Source organism: Struthio camelus, chromosome 2, assembly GCF_040807025.1.
Source record: "Struthio camelus isolate bStrCam1 chromosome 2, bStrCam1.hap1, whole genome shotgun sequence".
In the NCBI taxonomy this organism is placed as follows: Eukaryota; Metazoa; Chordata; class Aves; order Struthioniformes; family Struthionidae; genus Struthio; species Struthio camelus.
The window spans coordinates 43,539,982-43,560,602 of NC_090943.1; the positions used below are offsets into that span (position 1 = coordinate 43,539,982).

At 41.2% G+C, this 20,621-nt stretch overlaps 1 protein-coding gene across 7 annotated transcripts in view; it reads right to left on the reverse strand.

Moving 5' to 3' along the window:
* The window catches only part of ZNF385D (zinc finger protein 385D), a 437,723-nt gene extending 419,070 nt beyond the window's left edge, over window positions 1–18,653 (reverse strand). For 2 of the 7 annotated variants that reach the window (XM_068935412.1, XM_068935410.1), the window contains exon 1: window positions 18,511–18,653. In XM_068935412.1, coding sequence (XP_068791513.1) covers window positions 18,511–18,613 — 103 coding nt within the window. In that variant the 5' untranslated portion in view covers window positions 18,614–18,653. Of the gene's footprint in view, window positions 1–7,530; window positions 7,627–8,013; window positions 8,145–8,315; window positions 8,372–18,510 lie in introns of those variants that run through there. The other 5 variants (XM_068935411.1, XM_068935406.1, XM_068935408.1 and 2 more) reach the window with 5 other exon arrangements.
* Window positions 18,654–20,621: the final 1,968 nt, after the last annotated feature.

Sequence of the window (20,621 nt, forward strand, 5' to 3'; positions counted from 1 at the left end):
TCCTAATGCCTATTACTCTTTCTGAGATGCAAGTGCTACATGCAATTTGTTCTTTCAATTTTTTGACTTTTTTGCAGTCAATATGTGTGAAAAATTGTAATTATAGGGAAAGCTGATAGCACTGCATACTAACACTGCTGTCATTTGCTATCATGAAGACCCTGTTTCCAGTTGCTTAGAACTTTGCCAAACTTTATGATGAAAATTTTCATTGTCTGCTGTCTGCCTTAGATGGATTTTTTTTGGAAAACATGGCTGAAGTAGTACAGCCTTTTCAGAAAACTATGCTAGGGAAACATACTGTTTGCCCATGAATCTGGAAGAAAGGGGAAAGGAAATCACAGAATCACAGAATGGTTGAGGTTCGAAGGGACCTCTGGAGATCATCTAGTCCAACCTCCCTGCTCAAACAGGGACCTCTACAGCATATTGCCCAGGATCACATCCAGACGGGTTTTGAATATCTCCAGGGAAGGAGACTCCACTACCTCTCTGGGCAACCTGTTCCAATGCTCTGTCACCCTCACAGTCAAGAAGTTTTTCCTCACGTTCCTCACGTTCCTGTGGTTCAGTCTGTGCCCATTGCCTCTTGTCCTGTTGCTGGGCACCACGGAGAAGAGGCTGGCCCCATCCTCTCGACACTCCCCCTTCAGATACTTGTACACATTTATGAGATCGCCTCTCAGTCTTCTCTTCTCCAGGCTGAACAGGCCCAACTCTTGCAGTCTTTCTTCAGAGGAGAGGTGCTCCAGCCCTCTAATCATCTTGGTAGCCCTCCACTGGACTCTCTCCAGGAGTGCCATGTCTCTCTTGTACTGGGGAGTCCAGCACTGGACACAGTACTCCAGGTGAGGCCTCACCAGGGCTGAGGAGAGGGGCAGGATCACCTCCCTCCACCTGCTGGCAACACTCTGCCTCAAGCACCCCAGGATCCCATTGGCCTTCTTGGCCACAAGGGCACACTGCTGGCTCATGTTTAACTTGTCCACTAGGACTCCCAGGTCCTTCTCGGCAGAGCTACCTTCCAGCAGGTCAACCCCCAGCCTGTACTGGTGCCTGGGATTATTTCTCCTCAGAGAAATAGGACCTCAAGGTCCTTGCACTTGCCTTTGTTGAACTTCATGAGGTTCCTCTCCGCCCACCTCTCCAGCCTGTCCAGGTCCCTCTGAATGGCAGCACAGTCTTCTGGTGTGTTAGCCTCTCCCCCCAGTTTAGTATCATCAGCAAACTTGCTGAGGGTGCACTCTGTCCCTTCCTCCAGGTCATTGATGAATACATTGAACAAGACTGGACCCAGGACTGACCCCTGGGGGACACCACTAGCCACAGGCCTCCAACTAGACTCTGCGCCATTCACCACAACCCTCTGAGCTCGGCCATCCAGCCAGTTCTCAAGCCACCTCACCGTCCACTCGTCTAAGCCCACACTTCCTGAGCTTACCTAGGAGGATGTGATGGGAGACAGTGTCCAAAGCCTTGCTGAAGTCCAGGGAGACAACATCCACTGCTCTCCCCTCATCTACCCAGCCAGTCATTCCGTCATAGAAGGCTATCAGGTTGGTCAAGCATGGTTTCCCTTTGGTGAATCCATGCTGACTACTCCTGATCACCTTCTTGCCTTCCATATGCTTAAAGATGACCTTCAGGAGGAGCTGTTCCATCACCTTTCCAGGGATGGAGGAGAGCCTGACAGTCCTGTTGTTTCCTGGCTCCTCCTTCTTGCCCTTTTTGAAGACTGGAATGACACTGGTTTTCTTCCAGTCCTCAGGCACCTCTCCTGATCTCCAGGACTTTTCAAAGATGATGGAGAGAGGCCTAGCAATAATACCCGCCAGTTTCCTCAGCACTCGTGGGTGCATCCCATCAGGGCCCATGGATTTGTGGATGTCAAGTTTGGACAAAAGATCTCTAACCTGATCCTCCTCAACCAAGGGAGAGTCTTCCTTTCTCCAGACTTCCTCTCTTGTCTCCAAGGTCTGGAATTCCTCAGGACTGGCCTTAGCAGTGAAGACTGAAACAAAGGCAGCATTCAATAACTCTGCCTTCTCTGTATCCTTTGTCACCAGGGCACCCGCCCCATTCAGCGGCGGACCCACATTTTCCCTAGTCTTCCTTTCGCTATTGATGTATTTGAAGAAGGCCTTCTTGTTGTCCTTGACATCCCTTGCCAGATTTAATTCCAACTGGGCCTTAGCCTTCCTTGTCGCATCCCTGCGCGCTCTGACAACATCCCTGTATTCCTCCCAAGTGGCCTGTCCCCTTTTCCACATTCTGTGTACTTCCTTCTTCTGCTGGAGTTTTGCCAGGAGTTCCTTGCTCATCCATGCAGGTCTCCTGCCCGCTTTGCTCAACTTCTTCCTCAGAGGGATGCACTGATCTTGAGCCTGGAGGAGGTGATGCTTGAATATTAACCAGCTTTCTTGGACCCCTCTTCCCTCTATGGCCCTGTCCCATGAGATTCATCCAAATAGGTCCATGAAGAGGCCCAAGTTCCCTCTCCTGAAGTCCAGCGTTGCAATCCTACTCATTGCCCTGCTCCCTCCTCGGAGGATCCTGAACTCCACCATCTCATGGTCACTGCAGCCAAGGCTGCCCCCAACCTTCACCTCTCCAACTAGACCTTCTTTGTTCGTTAGTACAAGGTCTAGCAATGCACCTTTCCTCGTTGGCGTCTCCACCACCTGGGTCAAGAAATTATCATCAATCCTCTGCAGGAACCTCTTTGACTGTTTGTGCCTAGCTGTCTTCCCAACAGATGTCAGGGTGGTTGAAGTCTCCCATGAGAACCAGGGCCTGTGATCGTGAGGCTACTTCCAGCTGTCTGTAGAAGGCCTCATCGATGACTTCCTCCTGGTCAGGTGGCCTGTAGTAAACCCCCACAACAGTGTCACCCGTTGTGGGCAGGCAAATACAGGCAGCAACTGAAGAAAAAGTATTAAGCAGCCTGGAACAGTCTGGAGAAGGAAGCTTGAACTTGGAACAAGGAAGAGCAGAACCAACAGCTGGAACATAGGCATAAAAGACTGGAACAAGGAGCCAAAGGGGAGAGAGAATTGTTTTGTTCTGTTTTAAAGGAATAGCTAAAAGGAAGGAGATTGAGAAAGGCACTCCTAGCTAGAGGAGTGACTAAGATTACCTGGTCAAGAAGGAGCTGGGTACCAGGCTGAGGAATTTGGATTAAGTAGGCAGATAAACTGGAGCCAAGAATGAAGAAAGATTACAAGATCCCAAACATGGTTCTAGAAGGGCCATACATGAAAGACAGGCAGGTTATTATTAGTATGCCCTTTCCTGCCAGCTGTTAGCCGTCTCATTCTTTTCCACTCCTGTCCTAAAGCTAAAGCTGCCTTGCATGACTGCAGCTTGAAGAACCCAGAACCTGTTGCCAGGGCATTTGTATGATTACTTCCTAGCTGGTCACCAGATCCGCACGCCTCTATACAAGAGCTCAATAAATCCTTGGTTCCACTAGCTATTTATCTTAACTCCTGTACGTTGCCAGTTGTATAGTAAGGAGCATCATGGACTGCAAAAGGCTACTGCAGGCAGTAATAAAGGAGTCCATTCCTCTAATCCCTTGCCAGTCCCTGTGCTGTACTACCACCTAGCTTTTGAATAATGCAACACGGTTGCACGCTATCAATTTGGGATTTGCCATTTTAACCTTTGCCATCAGTTTCTTGGCTCACTTTGCTACCAATTTGACCTTGCTGTAGCTTCCTGCGTCTTTCAAGACTCTGCTACCAAACACCACATTCTACAGTGGCTACATCAGTGCCTGTTTTGTAATTCTCTAGACGTATCACAGCATAGCTATGGCTGCTCTGTTTCCACAATGCTTTAGGCCCACTGACTTCCTTAGGATTTCCTTTCATCTTTCTTGCTTTCCCAACCATTCCCATGCCACATTGTCCTTTGTTCACGCCGACAAATGCTAGCTTCCCTTTCATCTTTTGATTTAGGCATCTCCCTGAAGGATACCGTTTTTCAAAGAGAAAGACAATGCAGGGGACTCGCTTCTTTTTTTTTAATCTATATCTAGCTTAATATGCACTGCCTAGCATAAGAGTTGCTAGTCAGATATCGCAGTGACAGTAATGACTCTTCCTTGTCTTTCCCTTTCCTTGCAATAAGGACGTTATCAGCAACAATTCTGACATCTAAGAACACCCTTAGTGCCTGGTCCAATTTTTCACTGAAACATCCCACAAAACAGAATAACTTCAGAGATGCTCTTACTTAGCAATACCTTCTAGCAGACATAATACAGAGTTCTAAGTGCAGCTCAACTAACTCAGTGTGCTAGAATCATTTTCTCAAATCCATAGACACAAGACTTTTGCCCTAGACTGATCAGTTACTACATCCTTGGTCTTTGGTGGGACTATCACAATCAAGTGAGTCACTATCTGCTCACTACTAATGCTGTGTTAACTGGTCTTTTGAGAGAGACAGCTCTCAAAGCTTTGGAAGATGTTCTTTCCTGTAATGGACAGCTATTAAAACAAGTACGTCTTCTAGTAATTCTCATAGCTTATCTAGTGTTTTGATCTTTACCTGGCACGGTTGCCTTCACTACTTTCCTCCACTTAAACATAACATAAATAAATTCCACAGACACACACACTTGCAACAGTTTCGCCATAGGTATGAATTACATATCTCCCAAATCATCTTATTTCTATTTAAAGAACTGTAAGTTTCCATAAATAAAGCACAGATACTAGACGACTTTCAGATGAGGACTCTCTCTTGCTTCCTGGTTTCAATTCAAACAGTAGCTCTCTGCAGTTCCATTCTGTCTGTGATCAGGATATCTGCTAAAAACATTTATCAGCTGTTGCACTGACTGGGCATTACTTCTGACCACCATCTACCATACTCCTCTTTTTTGTTTTTTTCCTGCCAATTAGACACTTGATCTTTTATACATATATACTTTTTTTTTTTTTTTGGTAAATTTCCCGTGCTCACCTTTGTTTTTGTAAAATGCACTTTGTCTGGAAATAGAGCCTTCTCAGTGAGGTCCTGTTGTCCTATTTCTACTCTTTTGTCTCCATCACAATCATATTCTTTGCTATTGCCCTTATCACTGCTATCATTTTTCATATTTTTTAATTTCAAAATATTCCACACTTGTAAAATTAAACTGGTTGTTTACTAAAGAAGCTACTGATTAGGAATTCTGCAAAGTGCCAGTAATATAAGGGTTTCTGCACATAGATTGGCCAGACACCACCTTTCCCTAGTATATGCATCTTTCCCCACATTCAAAGACTTCTAAAGCTGACATGGTATATTTCTTGGATATTTGTTTTCCAAATGCAGATAACCTCTGTGCAGAGATTGCCTGCACATTCCTGTATGTCCAAGCCATTAAACCCATCTCCTGACTCATCTCCAGGAATTCACCTATAACTGTTGAAAGAGTCAGGCAGAGCTGTCTTCCTTCATATGGAGTTTCAGATATTCTTTTCCACAAGCACCCTATTCTTATATATTTATATATAATTTATATACGTACATATAACATGTGTATTGTATATTATATACATACATATATGTGTCTGTACATTATATTTTCATGCTTTAATAGGAAATTGCATTGTTTCTCAGTAATAATCTCTCCAAAATTCTCAGGCAATTCAGTTTCAGTTGATACAGTCTTTCCCATCTTTCACCTAAAATTCCAAAGGTTCTAATTCTGAGCTAATTACAACTCACATACTGGCATAAAAAATGACGGTTGCTACTTTTGCCTGAACGTTGAATTATTTGCAACTTGTTCCCTTTTGTTGAATTGCATTTCAACTTTGTCTTTTGGTCACGCATATCACAATTCCCTCCTACCAGGAGGTTCTTTTGGCTCACAGTCAATTGGACACTATCAAGTGCTGGTAGGAGCAGCTCAGTCCAAGTATGCACCTTTGGTGAGTGCCATCTGCATTCTTTTCCTACTACTTCACATAACTCGCCTGTCAAGGCTTATAAAATTTAATTCTAAGAGCAAGAGGGGGGGGGAAAAAAAAATCTGCTCTCTGAAGTTGAAAAACCTGCCAAAGGGAAAATTTTGTATTAATAAAAAAATTGTAATGCTTATTTACTGCATGGAACTTCAAAGTATATTTTTCTAAGTTCTGTAATAACATACCTAGTAACAAAAAAGAAATGCAAGAGGGAGGAAAATGCAACAGCAGCAACATCGAACCAGCAAAAAGGGATTTTTACCTTTTGCAAGGATATCAGAGCCACTATTCAGGCTGCGTCCTGCTCTCACTCAGGGCAGGAGTTCAAAGTAATTCTTGACAGAACTCCCTCTCAAACAGCACTGCTTTCCCACACTGGGCACAAGCAGCAGTACCCTCCTTACTACCATCATACAGTCTGCTTTCAGCTGGCAAATCCAATTCTTGCTTCCTGTCAGTAATTTCTAAAAATTTCTAGTAGCCATGTGTATTTAAAAAACAATAAAAAGATTATTTACCCACAAATATGTCAGTGAAAGTAGCAGCTCCAAAAGACGATGCTCATTATTAGCATTTGTCTCTATATCACGCAACTCAAATTTGGTTTTGATTTGCATAGTTGGGGGTAGGTAGTTTACTCAGAAGAATTCTCCTATCCCTAAAGTTATATCTGTAAAGTTCACTAAGTTTGAGGAATAAGAATTAATCTTCCTAGAGTTATTGGCATAAATCCAGCAGAAAATAGAGAAAAATTACATAAATAAAAATTACAATGCTATGACATAGATAAACCTAACAACTATAGAGGAAACAAAACTCAAGAATTTTGAGCTCATCAGGCTGGCAATTTGGACTTCCTTTATGACAGTGAGAGAACCTTAAAAAAAAACTCCCACACAAAGAATGACAGCCCATGAATTTCTTTAAATTATCTACTGTTATGATATTGCCCTTAATGTGATTTTCTTATATTTATCTAAGAAGAAAAGGTGCCAGTCTGGTAGTATACCAGACAGAAACTCGAATAGGCAGGTGGCAGAAACACTAAATCCTTAAAAAGAAAGGCAAGAGGTCGGGAGGGATGGGGCACCACTTTTATATTCTTGCCTTCAACAAAGACACTTCCATTTAATTGTGATTGTAGGGACTAAATAAAGGCGAAGATTTTTGGAACAGCAAAGAAGTGGAAAATAGTTTTTCACAAAAAGAAAAGGGAGAGAAAGAGAGAATATAAGGTAGGCTACTGAAAGTCTTTTTCCTCCCATGATTGGTAACAGCAAGATTTGCGGCAGACAGGATGCAATGGGATAATGCCAAAATGACAAGATAAAAATGAAAGCATGGGGGAGACACAGTAAGGAAAAATATCTAAGAGCCACATAAAAAGAAAAACTTTATTACATGGAAGGACTGATAAAAATCTTATCGTTTGGATGCCAGTGTTTTATTCCTCAGGCTCAGGTTCTTGGGTATATGCTTAACTCGGTGTATGTGTCTAACCTTCTGTGTTTTGAATAGAATTACAGTATATTAATTCATGGCAAAAGTTGAGCATTAAAATTACCTAGAGGGTGGCTCAGAAAGCAGAGCAGATGCATTTTTCCAGTTTGATGGGAAGCAAGCAGAAGTGGTGCAGCTAACATCTCGCGTACCAAAAACACTGCAAAAAAGCATGAACAGACCTTCACTAAATAGAGCTGTGAAACACGTATTTTCATTCATTTAACTGTAAGGTTTATATTGACACCATTAAAGCTGTTCAGGAATGGCTTTATTCATGAATCAGAATGATTATGCACATGCAAAATGTCTATTATTTCAGGTCTTACTTGAAAGCAGCATGTTCTCAAACTCTGGGAAAACAGAACAACTAAACACAATGACATAAAAATAGCTTTCCAAAGCACTGAGAAGCAACTCAAGAAATAAGCAAGGATCTTGCCTTTTCTAGTAAAAAGCTTACCTTATGAACATATGCACTTGAAAATGGCCTAAAACTAGGCAGCTTTAAAGTCATTCACACTTAGCAAATAAAATTTGGCCTTACCAGAAGAGTAGGAAGAGAAATGGCAGTCCCATCTTCATACAGATTTTCACATCAAGATATTTACAGTCATTCTATTGCTGTCACATCTGATTGTAAACCAGGGATCAGCAAGCTGGAGACTAAAGACTCATCTGAGAAGATGGAACAAATGACATTGATGAAAACTGCCCATACTGTGTCAGTTTTGCAGAAATAGTCATCCAGTTTGACAGACTATTGGAATTACAGATATGAGTGTTCTCATTCTCTGCTTTTGAGATGTAAATGAAAACGACTGGAACTGTAGAACAGCAGGTGCTAACCTTTTAACATATTGTGGGAGACTCCTCATGTTAACAAGGAGTGTGGAGCACAGGACCAGTATATTAAAGAGATCCTTACTAATCCTTGGGTGTTCTCTGTTCTTATCGGAGAATTCATTTTTACATGCATAATACACATTCCATTTCTGTTCTGTAAGAAAAGGAAGTAGTTACTGCTGTGCCATATGTTATGCATGCATTTCAGGTGCTGCATGAACAGTAAAGTCATTCGAACATATAGATTACATGTTTATACCTGAAGTTGCTTCAGAGAAGCCAAAAGGAAGAAGCGGTCAGCTCTAAAAGCACTGACAAATCCTAGAAATGAAGGAGGCTTGTATACATAGTCTCTATTAGAGGCACAGTAGAAGGGTTAAAGAGTTAGGTCTTACTGCTCAAGGGAAAAAAAGTCACTTTTTAAAACTGTCTTCTCCACTGCCACCTAACTGAACAATTAAATGACATTCTGCTCTTTTCCAGTTGTCATAATATGTGATTTACATTTGCTAACTGCTTTCTACTGATTTTACAGTTTATCACCGGAGTATGTTTTGAACATAAGATGATGCAAGCTAAAGATGAGTATGTTTCAATCGCTGGATGCTCTTCTGAAAATCATGACCTTTCTGAGCAAATGTAAATATAATAGAAGAGTAAGTAGTCTCAACCTTATAAGCAAACCACAAAGCAACACGTTCTAAGCCCATTCCAAGAATAACAGGTTAAAGAGGCAGACGTGCACACACTGCACTCCACAGAGTACGTAATTCTAATGTGGGAGCTGTGCAGGTCCAAATCTGTGTCTGTTTCTTCATGCACAAAGGGATGTACAGCCACATTCAGGGTGCTATTTCCTATGAGATCCAACAAAGAGTCTCTCCTTGAAATGTGCTAAGAGTAGGAGTAGTGGCTCATCAGAACAGAGCAAGTTTAATTTCATTCTCCATGAACTGCAAATGCAATTTCTCTTATCGCATCCTGGGAAAAGTATAGCAGCCAAACTATCCTCCCACTGTGGATTTACTAAAGTGATTTTAAAAAAAAAATGATTGGAAACAAGAGAAAAAGAAATCTAGTGCAGAATTAAACTCCATTGCTCATAGATTTCTTTTTCAGTTACACTGTCTAATCTAGAAGTTTCACTCTGGCATTTCACAAGAATTTTTCTGTCAGCTATCACTAAGAATGAAAAAGAAAAAAAAAAAACTTTGTTTGAAAAACAAAATCACCACACAAAAAGCCAAAATAATCATATTTCCTGTCCTCCCCATCCTCCCACATCATTTTCCTTTATGGGATTTTCTGCTTTCACTGCCTACATTCTTCACCTGAAATCAAACCCTCTGTTTATGGCATCACAGAGGTTACTGTGGAGGTGATTATAAAGTACAAAGCCAAAAGTCACGAGTTCAAATTTGGAATGAGCTCCCAGCATCTGATGAAATCTCTCTAGAGTAGTAGGAGAATAAAAAAGAAAGGGGGGGGGGGGGGGGGGAAGAGTATGTACATTGAAAACAAGTAAAATAATTTCTTAAATGACTGTTTCCTATACAATTTCATTATCATAGCTGTTTTTAGATATGTAACTATAATAGTTATAGAGACTAAGCGCTAAACCATACATATGGAAATCAGCATAACATGAACAGACAGTGCTAACACAGATGGCAGCAGAGTTCCTAACCACACTTTTCAGCAGCGCCTGCTGTGATTGCTATCTTCTTCTGTAGCAAAAACATACAAACAATGAAATATGGCACTGCAGATATGCACTATGCAGAGCTGCTCCAAGTATGAAAGCACTTATTGTCAGCCTTCATACAGCACAGTTCTCTGTATCAGATTTGATATTCAGTTATGACCAGAGAACACAGTATCTTGAAAGAGATATTAGTTCATTATAATTTCTCCTGCTACAAGACTTGGTTTCATACACACATAGATTCTCACATACACACGCACATTTAAGAAGACAAGTGTTCAAGCATGGGTGCTAATTCTCAAAGATGTTAAATATTTAAAATCAGAGCAATCTGTCTTTCTGTTTGCATCACAAAAAGTCAGACTTGCCAAACTTTCGCCACCTTGGTAGCAGATACAGTCCTTAACTTTTCCGTACATTAGAAGAAATATAAATCACTTAAAGTAACTGATTTATTTTCTAAACATGTGTTGCCCTGACCTTGACACCTGAAATATTACTAGGTTTGCTTGGGCTATAACTCTTTGTACTCTCAATTTCTATGTGTGAAAAAAATATTAGGATCAATGACGTTAATTAGAGAAACCAAAAAGTCACATACATCCTTTATCTTCCCCCCCCCCCTTTTTTTTCCTCCTCTCTTTTTCCCCCTAGTAGGGGAAGAAGTTGTTCCAAGTTAGTCAAAGTCAAGGTCCAAAGAAAACCATGGACAAAGATTCCTGAACAGGAACAGTACCAACATAAATGCTTATTCATCTATTCATAAAAAGAAAATCTAAAGAGCAGGGTAAAGAAAGGTAAGGTCAGATATTAGATAAAAAACACAGATAGCCACAATACAAGTGAGAATTTTCAGAAATTAGATTTTACTGGCCACAAAACTCAAGGACTACATTAAAATATCAAGTTTGGAAAGCAATCCTCTAAATATTTAGCACGAGTTCTTTGAGGGTACCTGTGGCTTAATATATCCTAGGCATGATTGTAGTAACGTTAACGAATTAATTACACTAAATAGCTAAACTCATAAGAATATGAGACAATGACTGCTAAAATTATGATAAAGTACCTCCTTGGAAAGGAACACGATACTTTTCTATTCCAGGAAAATACAATAGCAGAAAGGTCATACGTGCGTGCAGGCTGCGCTGTATGACAGTTTCTCACACAGGATTATCATTTGGAAAGCAATGAAATTCATTGGTAGATTTGTACACAAGAAGGTACCAGGAATAAAGACGAGAGTAAACTGCAGCTTTTTCAGTGAATATCTTAAGACTTTCGCCTGTTGCGCAATGAATAAAACCAGTGACAAATTCTTTCTTGCTTTGTTAGAACCTGCCTTGGCAGGCCAAAGGCTTGAAGCAATTTAGATTGCACAGAGCAATTATTAACATAAACAACTGACCATCCCCCAGGCATCTTCAATGCTAACTGAAATCAATATCTGGACTGGGAGCAGCCAGCCATAGAGGACCTACAGAAGTCTAATGTCATCCACATTCAAGAAGGAGAAGATCACGTTTCCCTAAAGCATTTCTTGTACTCTAAAGACCATTGTTGTCCAGTTCTAAAATGGATTTGCAGAACAGAGCATCTCTTGGAATTCCAAACAGCCATGACAGCCAAAAATTCAGACCTTCAACTTGAAGGTTGCATTCCTATCCCATTTAACTCATCACAAGGCTGCCATGATCTCTTTGCCTACAGCTTCTGATTACCACACGTCCTTTTGCTTACTTCCTAAAAAAAAAAAAATATATATATATATATACACACACACACACACACATATATATACTCATGCCTATTTCTTGTCCAGCAACAACCATGACCTCCCACATGAAACCACAGTGACTATCAGACAAAAAGAGGAAGCTGGTGACGACGCCTAGTTACACGATGTGTGAACGTACTCGATCCAACTTCTGGAGAAAGACCATAAATGTTCTCTGCTTCCCATTCCTCCCACTCACTACAACTGCCAGCTGTTTAGAGCACTGAATAGTTTCAGAATTTCAGAGTAGTAGATATTGAGCTAGATATTGGAGTGGCTTATACAGCAAAGCTCAATTCAGTCGCTAACCGTAACAAATCTTTCGCTCTCACTTCTTTCCACAGGCTCTGAGGTCACTGTTGCAAAGAGTTTACTTAAAACTGCCTTCAGCAGAAGGTTCCATCCACTAATTCCTGCTCTTCATTTCTACTTTTCAGTAGTTTCTGCAAGGGTATTGCAACTCTTCATGAAAATTGGCCATATATATGGCATACACAAATATTCTTAGACAACATAGCACCCAAGGCAATACCTTTTCACTTTTATTTAATGCTTCAATATTTTGATCACCACTAATTAGTGGTGATCTGTTTCATTTCATCAGTGAAACAGAACATATCAAAGCGAACCTACACTTCTAATATTCCTGGCTTAACTGTTACAGATACATATTACAACTCTGCTATGATTTCATATAATTACAAATACTACCGAGAAGTTGAATCTTAACAGAATAAAGATATTCCAGGTTTTGTGATGGCTTATCCTTCTGTTGCTCAGAACAACACTGGGTAAAGTCCAGTCTAAATACATATGGGAAAGCAGTCAGAGTTGCCAGGGTTCCAATCAATTATTATGGCGACGTGATGAAACAAATTCAGTGCATAAACAGGCATTCCAAGTTTAGTTAATGGACAAGATGATTCATTGTTATAACATGGCAAGGCTAAATGGAAAGACAAAGACAGAGACAGTAAACTGAATACTAAGACTGGAAACTTCCAGATGTGAGTATAAAATGCCCCTGAGCCATGGTTACTCAAAATATAAAATACTTCCTCAGATTGCACTAAAATGAGTTTCTATAGTTCTGTCAGAGTAATCATTTCACTAGTTTCACAAAAAAATTCAAACAGTAAAAGCCACATGATCAAGAAAGATTTTTTTTCTACCTTTTAAAACACACCTTACATTTACCAGCAGTGATTTGTGACCTCTGTCCGATTAAAACTCTCAAAATCCTCTTCATTTTTTTTTTAAGCTGCTTACAGGATGGAGGGAAAGTCTTTAGTTTCTTAATTATAATTCTGTGCAGAAATTATATTTAAATGAATATCATAAAATTGTATTTCCAGTCCACTTCTAAGTTCTAGATGGTAGGTTTGCCCTTCTATTGTAAATTCAGATTTAGAATAATCCATAGCTTTGTGCATCTGGTTACTTATTTCTAATTAAATGTAAGCAAGTTGTAATGCTAGGATTTTATCAGCATCATAAATAACCTCTCTGATGAGAGAGGAGAGAAAAAAGGCACGTTCAGCCACGTAATAAGAATTTATGGGTTTTATCATGGACATTTCTGGCCAAGTACTGCGTTTTTTAAAGTAACAGCATTGCGAACTAATCTGAAAAACATTGCTGAACTAAAACATTCAGTTTTCTCAAACATCAAAAAAGTCAGAGACTGTAGAGCATCATTATCATGGGTTTGAGTTACTGAGGGCCCTAAGCTCCAGTAGGGGAGGAGGGGAAAAAAGAAAAACCTAACTCCTAAATCACACAAGCTCTTTATGAATGTGCACCTATTACGCATTTAGTCTGATTAAGGTGAGTAAAGAGGTATCAGCTGGTGCTCACACCAAGGAAAAGGTTAAGTTAGTTAAAACTCACTTGGTAAACCAATCAGTCTTGCTCTCTAAGTCAAATCCTTTATCCATCCGCTTGCTGAGAACTACAAGTCTTCACATCAAGGTCATCACTGCACATGGCAAATCCACACTCACTGCGTAACATAAGAGGACTTCAATCTCAGTTATGGCTTCAAAGTGATACTATAGTAGAAAAAATATCAATGTTCAAATGCTATGAACCTATAGGCTAGAAAAATATTTTATGATTTAATATCTATGTGCAGATTAAACAAGCTGATCACAGAAAGCAGGTTTACTTGTTTCAAGAAGAAAACTTCTGTTATGATATTTTAATTGGGTATGTATAACGCCTACAAGAATTTCAGATATTTACTTTTACAAATACTTTGTGTGGCTTATTGTTGTAAGGCGTAGAGAACTACATCGCCAGCATAATAAAAGATCTAGTTATGATTACCTGACTATGACAGAGGACATTACTTCCCAGGAGACGCAGGAGGAAAAAAAATGAACAAGCCTGCAGAAAATACTACAGTGCATACTTGAATATTTCATTAAGAACTACGTGAAGATAAGAACATCTGAAATTGGAAAGCTCAAGCACAATTTATGGGCTTCTTCATTTCTCTACCATCAATTCTAGAATTAGTCCAGTCCCGCAGCAACCAAAAGTCTTTAGCATACATGCACACATCTAAGCATATGCATGATGCAAACAACAGACAGGTTTGCAGGTTCTTTTCTACCTCCCCATTCTTTCATTATTTCAATACAGTTAAATAAATCCAGGTCTCTGGAGCACTAACACACTGACTCCTATCCTTACCTCTCTACAACCTTTCCGTTACTCTCAGAAAGAATAAAGATCAAACAGAAATGGAGACAATAGTTTTAGATAGCTCTAGAAAGTTTAAGATTAAAATGAGTAAACAGATCCAGATGAAAAAAAGCTCTGTGCTGCTATAGCTCACAGTTATTTACTCAGTCTACCTGGGCATGATCCAATATTTTGGCATGGTACCAACGAATTTCACTGGGCTGGATGAAGTACGGGGAGGACTTCCGTTCCCTATTCTAAAACTGAGACATTTTGTGAGCACTTTAAAAAAAATTATTAAAGAAGTAATAATTTTGTGTTTAAAATATCACCTATGTCCACACACACAAACTCCTTCATACACATACATCTCACACTATTTATATATGCTATTTTTCCCCTGGTAACTGTTTAAATACTAAAGATGCAGAACTATTTTTTACTACCAAACTTTCACAAAGCTTTAAAAATACCTATGAAATATTGCTTTCTCTCCAGAAGTTATTTTTGGTAGTGACAGATAATTTGAACATTTTTCTGTTTCACAACTTCCAGTCACTAACCTTCCTGCTCCTCCAGGGAGGCAACACAATCTTTTTTTTTCAATGCACACAAATACGTAGAAGTTTAAGTACTACTGTAAAACATTACTTGATTTACACTGTGGTTTCCATTATGGTACTCTGTAATGCCTTCTACTTGGAGAGTACTTGTAATAGAATTCTGGCTGTAGCCATCCATCTAGATTTGCAAGCTCTTGAGAGATTTTACATTTAAGGTGCCAATGCTAATCCAATACTAAATCGTTTAAAAATAGGCTTTTTACAAGAGCACCGATATTCATCATCTTACCGGCATCCTGAACTTCTTGCCAAAGTCTTGACAAAGACTTAGCCTACTGTTTAAACTGCAAAGGGTGGAAATGCTAGTCCTGTTTTATATTGCCCTAATTCTAATTTTCTGTATTTTCATACTCTGTAAAGCAATAATTTCTGTACATGGTATCATAGAGAAAATTCTGTGCTTTAAAATATCTGAAAAGTATAGAAAAGTCTCAAGTCACAATCCCATAAGCATACGGTTTGATTATGAAAAATGCATTAGTTCATTTACTTACAGTTGATAATTTTTTTTAACTAAAATGGTATAGCACTGCATGAGCGCACTTGATATGAAATAGCTCCACAAAAGAAATAAAACTACACCTATATAAAAGGTGAGAATGCCAAAGCTGGAAAAGAGCTGTAACTCGATTCTGCTAAATAGCAGGTTTACTCAATTCTAACAAATGCATTGGTAACTACAGGTGCTTACAACTTAGCACCCATGCAGCTCCCAGCAAGATTAGACCCTTAAAGTTATGATTGGATAAAGAGCTCTTAAACATATATAGAAACATTGTGCTTGGTCCTCAGTTGGTGTCAATCATAATAGTACCACTGAGATCCATAGAGCAATGCTACTTTACACTAAGAAAGGCTGCCAGCCAATTAAAATGGCTTTGCAGCAAAAAGAGAATAGGAAAGAATAGCATTATTTCCCCAAATTTAAATTATTCCATACTTCTGATACCTCCCAGTTCTGTTGTGGGATGTGAATAGTTCTTGCTTCATTTTGATAACGGCATGCATGCATGTGTCAAACCTGTAAATCTGTTTGCCGCTTTAAAAATGCTGAGAGCTCACATATCACAATTTTATTTTTAGGTACATCTTACTTATAACCTCTATAAACTATTAGCTTGAATATTTTAAGTAAATTCTCCATTCCAACACAGTGGCCAATACCATCTACAAAAGCCAAAATTTACCTGGGACTCCATTCCTGGAAAATAAAGTGCTTCTATAAATTTGAAAATTTAAGAAGTGTACAAAAATACTGTTGCATATTTTTTCCACAAACCTCACTGTAGCATGCGATTAGCATTAGGGACATACAAATTAGGTCTAATCTTTGGGTTTACCTTATATTTGGGGTTGCTAATGGATAGTAAACAACCTTGTAAGTAAGCCCAGTGCACCTTGCAAAGACAGCTCAGCAGAAAGTAATTATCCTTAAAGTACAGGTGAAAATTAAGATGTAACATACATGTGCCCACTGCAATTTAATGTTACACATTGTTAAAGCAATTACTTAAATGAGAATTTAGTGGCATACGATACTTTACGAAACACTTGCAAGAAGTAACCACGACACTGACTGAAGCACACAACACCTTTTTGTTGATCTGAAGCAGAACCAAATTATAAAACAGCTCCTTAATTTAACTAAATTATCGTATAGCTACTTTGGTACTATTTTAATCACAGCAGCATACCATAGTATTCCAAATTTTGCCATAATTGCATGACTTTCAGTCAAAGGTTTTCAACCTGACCTTACACCTTATATTGGCTCTTCTCAGGTCAGTAGCAGAATTCCCACCAACTTTACTGCATCCAGGATTTTAGTCAAAGCGCCTTGCTATTGTATAATATCCATGAACAACAGAGCTTGTAACTTAAAGAGATCTTACTAACTCTCTTTCTCATGCTAGTTATTCCCCACTACTAGCGTTACACTCAGAATCAGTAGCAAAAATAGTTACTACTTTCGCCTAAGTCATATTTTTATTCTGTAACTGGATAACATTTCCTTTCCTGCATAGCCATTTCTTCTAGAGCTCTTTTTGATACCCACTGACAAAACCCTTTGCTCAGACTGTTAGTCTGTTTCCTCCTTGCCTTCTGAAGAGAGGCACAAACAAGCAAAAGACAAAAAAGGAGGCTTGCCTGTAAAATCACCATAATCCAGAAATATTCGGATGATGGTCAGTACCAGAAATAACAACTTTTTCTTTTTTTTTTTAAATTTTAGATCTTGCACTTGGTGGTATGACTTTCCTAGCAAGCACCTTCCTCAGAACGAAACTGCTCAAGACTCTAGGTTCCCTGTCAGCATAACACTTTTGTCGTCAAGAGTACTGTGCGCGTTACAGTGCTGCATGCGTTTCTGAAGGAGTTCTTTCTGAGAGTTTGCCAAATCATTTTCTTTGCAAAAGGCACAAAGTTACTTTGTGGGCTGACATATCCAACAACAAACAGCACAAATTACAGCAGAACTCCAACATAATTTGAACAGTTTCTTTTGGCGTCGGGGGTTAGGTCAGAAACTTATGCAAATACGCTTACCCACACAGTGGTTTTAAAACCCACAGAGAATAAAATGCTAAAAGAAATTCTAGTGAGATTTCCAGACACTCTGACCCGTATCCACAAACAGTTGGGTTGTTCATCAAAGCAGACGAACAGTGACAGCCAAGTGGTACAGTAAGGAAACTGTACATGACAGATTTGGCTCTGGGTAACCAAATTCCCCATTCCACACACAATGGGTCATGAACCTGAACACTCAATAATTCATATATTTCCATTTCCAGCTATATTTTCAAAGTCAAGATCTGGTTTTGGAAGAACTATTTGCCCGCCGTTTAGCCTTAGAAAAGAGCATCTCTCTCGCTGAACAAGCAATGAGGGAAAAGAGCACGCAGGGCAAGTCTTTTTAGCGATGCTTCCCAAGCATTAAGACCAGACATATACAAGCCAAGAAGATTTCGAAGAACTCTTCCCAGATTTATTGCTGTCTGCCAGGCTGAAAATGCTTCCGCAACAATCAGAATGCCACTAGAAAAGCAAGATGCCAAAATAGAGGGGAACACTACTCCTCTGCCCTAGCCTTGGCATGCGGTAAATAAAAGCCATGAGGCGCGGCTCAGCGGAGTTTGGGCGCAGGCGAGCAGCGGGAGCGCGCCCCCCCGTCGCACCCACAGCGGGGAAGGGAGAAGATCCCACTCCCCGAAACCGGACAAGCGGGCAACACAAGTGGCAAACAAGTTGGCCTCCGCTGCGCTCTGCGCGGACCTCGGGGCTGCCCGGCTCTCCGCGCCTCGGGGCGGACGGAGCAGCCGAGGCGGGGGAAAGCGCCCGCACAGCGCAGCGCAGCGCCCACCAGCAAGAGACCCGGGCCGCGGGGCGCCGCCGCCCCCTTACCGTGCCGCGGCTGGGGCTTGCCTCCCGGCGGCTTCTCCCTCCTGCCGCCCGCCGCGCTCCTCATCCTCCAGGACGCTGCCCCCCTGCCCAGCGCGCCGGCCATGCCGCGGGCGGCCCCGCTCCCAGGCGGGCGGGCAGCGCGCTCGCAGGGCCGGCGCGGGGGGAAGGACCCGCGGACGCGGGCAGGGGGCGGGGGCGGAGCCGGCGCGGGGCCCCGCTGCCCGGCTGCGGGCGGCGAGCGGGCCCGCCTCCGCCCGCGCGGTGTCAATCAGCGGCGGGCGGCGGCGGGGGCAGCGCGGCGGCGGCCCGCCCCGCCCCCGCCCCCGCCCCGCCCCGCCGAGCCCCCGCGCAGCGGCCGCCGAGAGGGCGCATGGCCGGGCGGTGCGGGCGGCGGCGTTTCGCCGCGCTCGTGGGCAGGTCTGAGCGGGTCGGTCGACCACCGCGGCTGGCGGAGAAGCGAGCGGAGGCAGCGCGGCGAACGGGGCTCTGGCTGGCTTCCAGGAGGGGAGCGCTTCCGCGCTCGGCGAATAATACTTCTCGGCATAAATCTCCCTTCTCCCAGCTCACAAGTCCTCCTACAACACCTCGACTGAAAAACATGTGTGAATTATCTCCTGCCATCAAAAATCGTTGGTTCCGCGCACTCCTGGCTCCGTCGCGATGAGTAACTCGACCTGAGATTCCCACTTCCCACGACACCACGCGTGCTGATACAGCAACCTCCCTCACCTCCGCAGAGCGCCCGCTTCCTTGCTAGGTTTCTGGGGACTACAGGGTGAACTTACGCCTCCCCTTGCTTTGCCTGGGCCTTCAATTTTTTCTCTTTTTTTCCTCTCTTTTTTCTCTTTTTTTTTTTGTAAAGGCATACTTGCAACGTAAGGAATGTAATATTCACTAACATATTTTGTCTACTTAAAATCAGATGTAATGATTAAAAAGTTTCAGGCACAGAGGAGTATTAGCAACTTTCAAGCGAGAAAATGTAGTTTAAAATGCAGTTGCTGTCCTGAGGATTTGGCAGAGCAGTATGTCTCATAAGTACAAATAACATGCGTAAGTTTTGCTTGTAATCTTGATAATATATCCACCCGTGCGTCAAATTATGGCAGTGACTGCAGCAACTCTGAAAAGATATTCCACTATTGATGTTTATATTTTTTTATATCTATCTATCTATCTATCTATCTATATATCTGCATATCCTCAGCACCTCCACCAGGCATATCATTCTTTCTATCTGGACACTTTGAGATGCAGAGAAAATGCATGCAGAATTCCCAATGATTTTTCTATTGAAAGAAAAGAAAAATAAAACCTCCTTTCTGTGCCACTGTAGTCCATCTATGTTTCCTTGACTTCAAGAAGCTTGTGGAGAAAGATAATTAGGATGCACCATTATCATAACTTGAAAACTTATTCTTTGGAGACTGACTGAGAACCAAGTTTTTAATTTATTGTTGTTGATGTTGAGAGCCCCTCTTTGGTGCTGAAACTCAAACAGCTGAGGTGTAAAGGAGCCGTAGTCTAGGATGCAACAGCATTGTCTTGTCCTTCCGTTTAAATTACCAACTTTTTTGCAATGGTGATCTCCTACTATGGCCTCTGATACTCATGCCATCCTACCTCCTTTATTTCCCCCCACTATTCTACTCACCTGTGAATCCTGGCTCACAGAAGTGAATCGGTCAGTTGTTTCAGTCGCCGAAACTGATGGTATTTGAACACTGCATTAGAGGGTGGTTTTCATTAGCACTCAGAATGATTCATGTGAGCAAAGATCACTGACCTTGACATGACATGTACAGCTATACCCTGTGGTGATGAGTGTGGTAGAAAAAACAGTTAGATATGACTGCTTATTCCCACTTCTAGTGTTGTTCTTACCCAGTTCCATTGCGTTATAATATAAATAATGACTCATTTGCTTACCTTAATAATATCACATGTGGAAACTTGCTCTTCATCTCTGCTTGAAAGATCTTGAATAAATACACCCCAAAAGGATTGGTTTAAATCAAACATATTTCTATCACTTGATCGTGTTTCTATTTTTATTGATAATGACTACACGAGTGGATGTGTGGTGTATCGTGCCACTGCTGTTCTACATT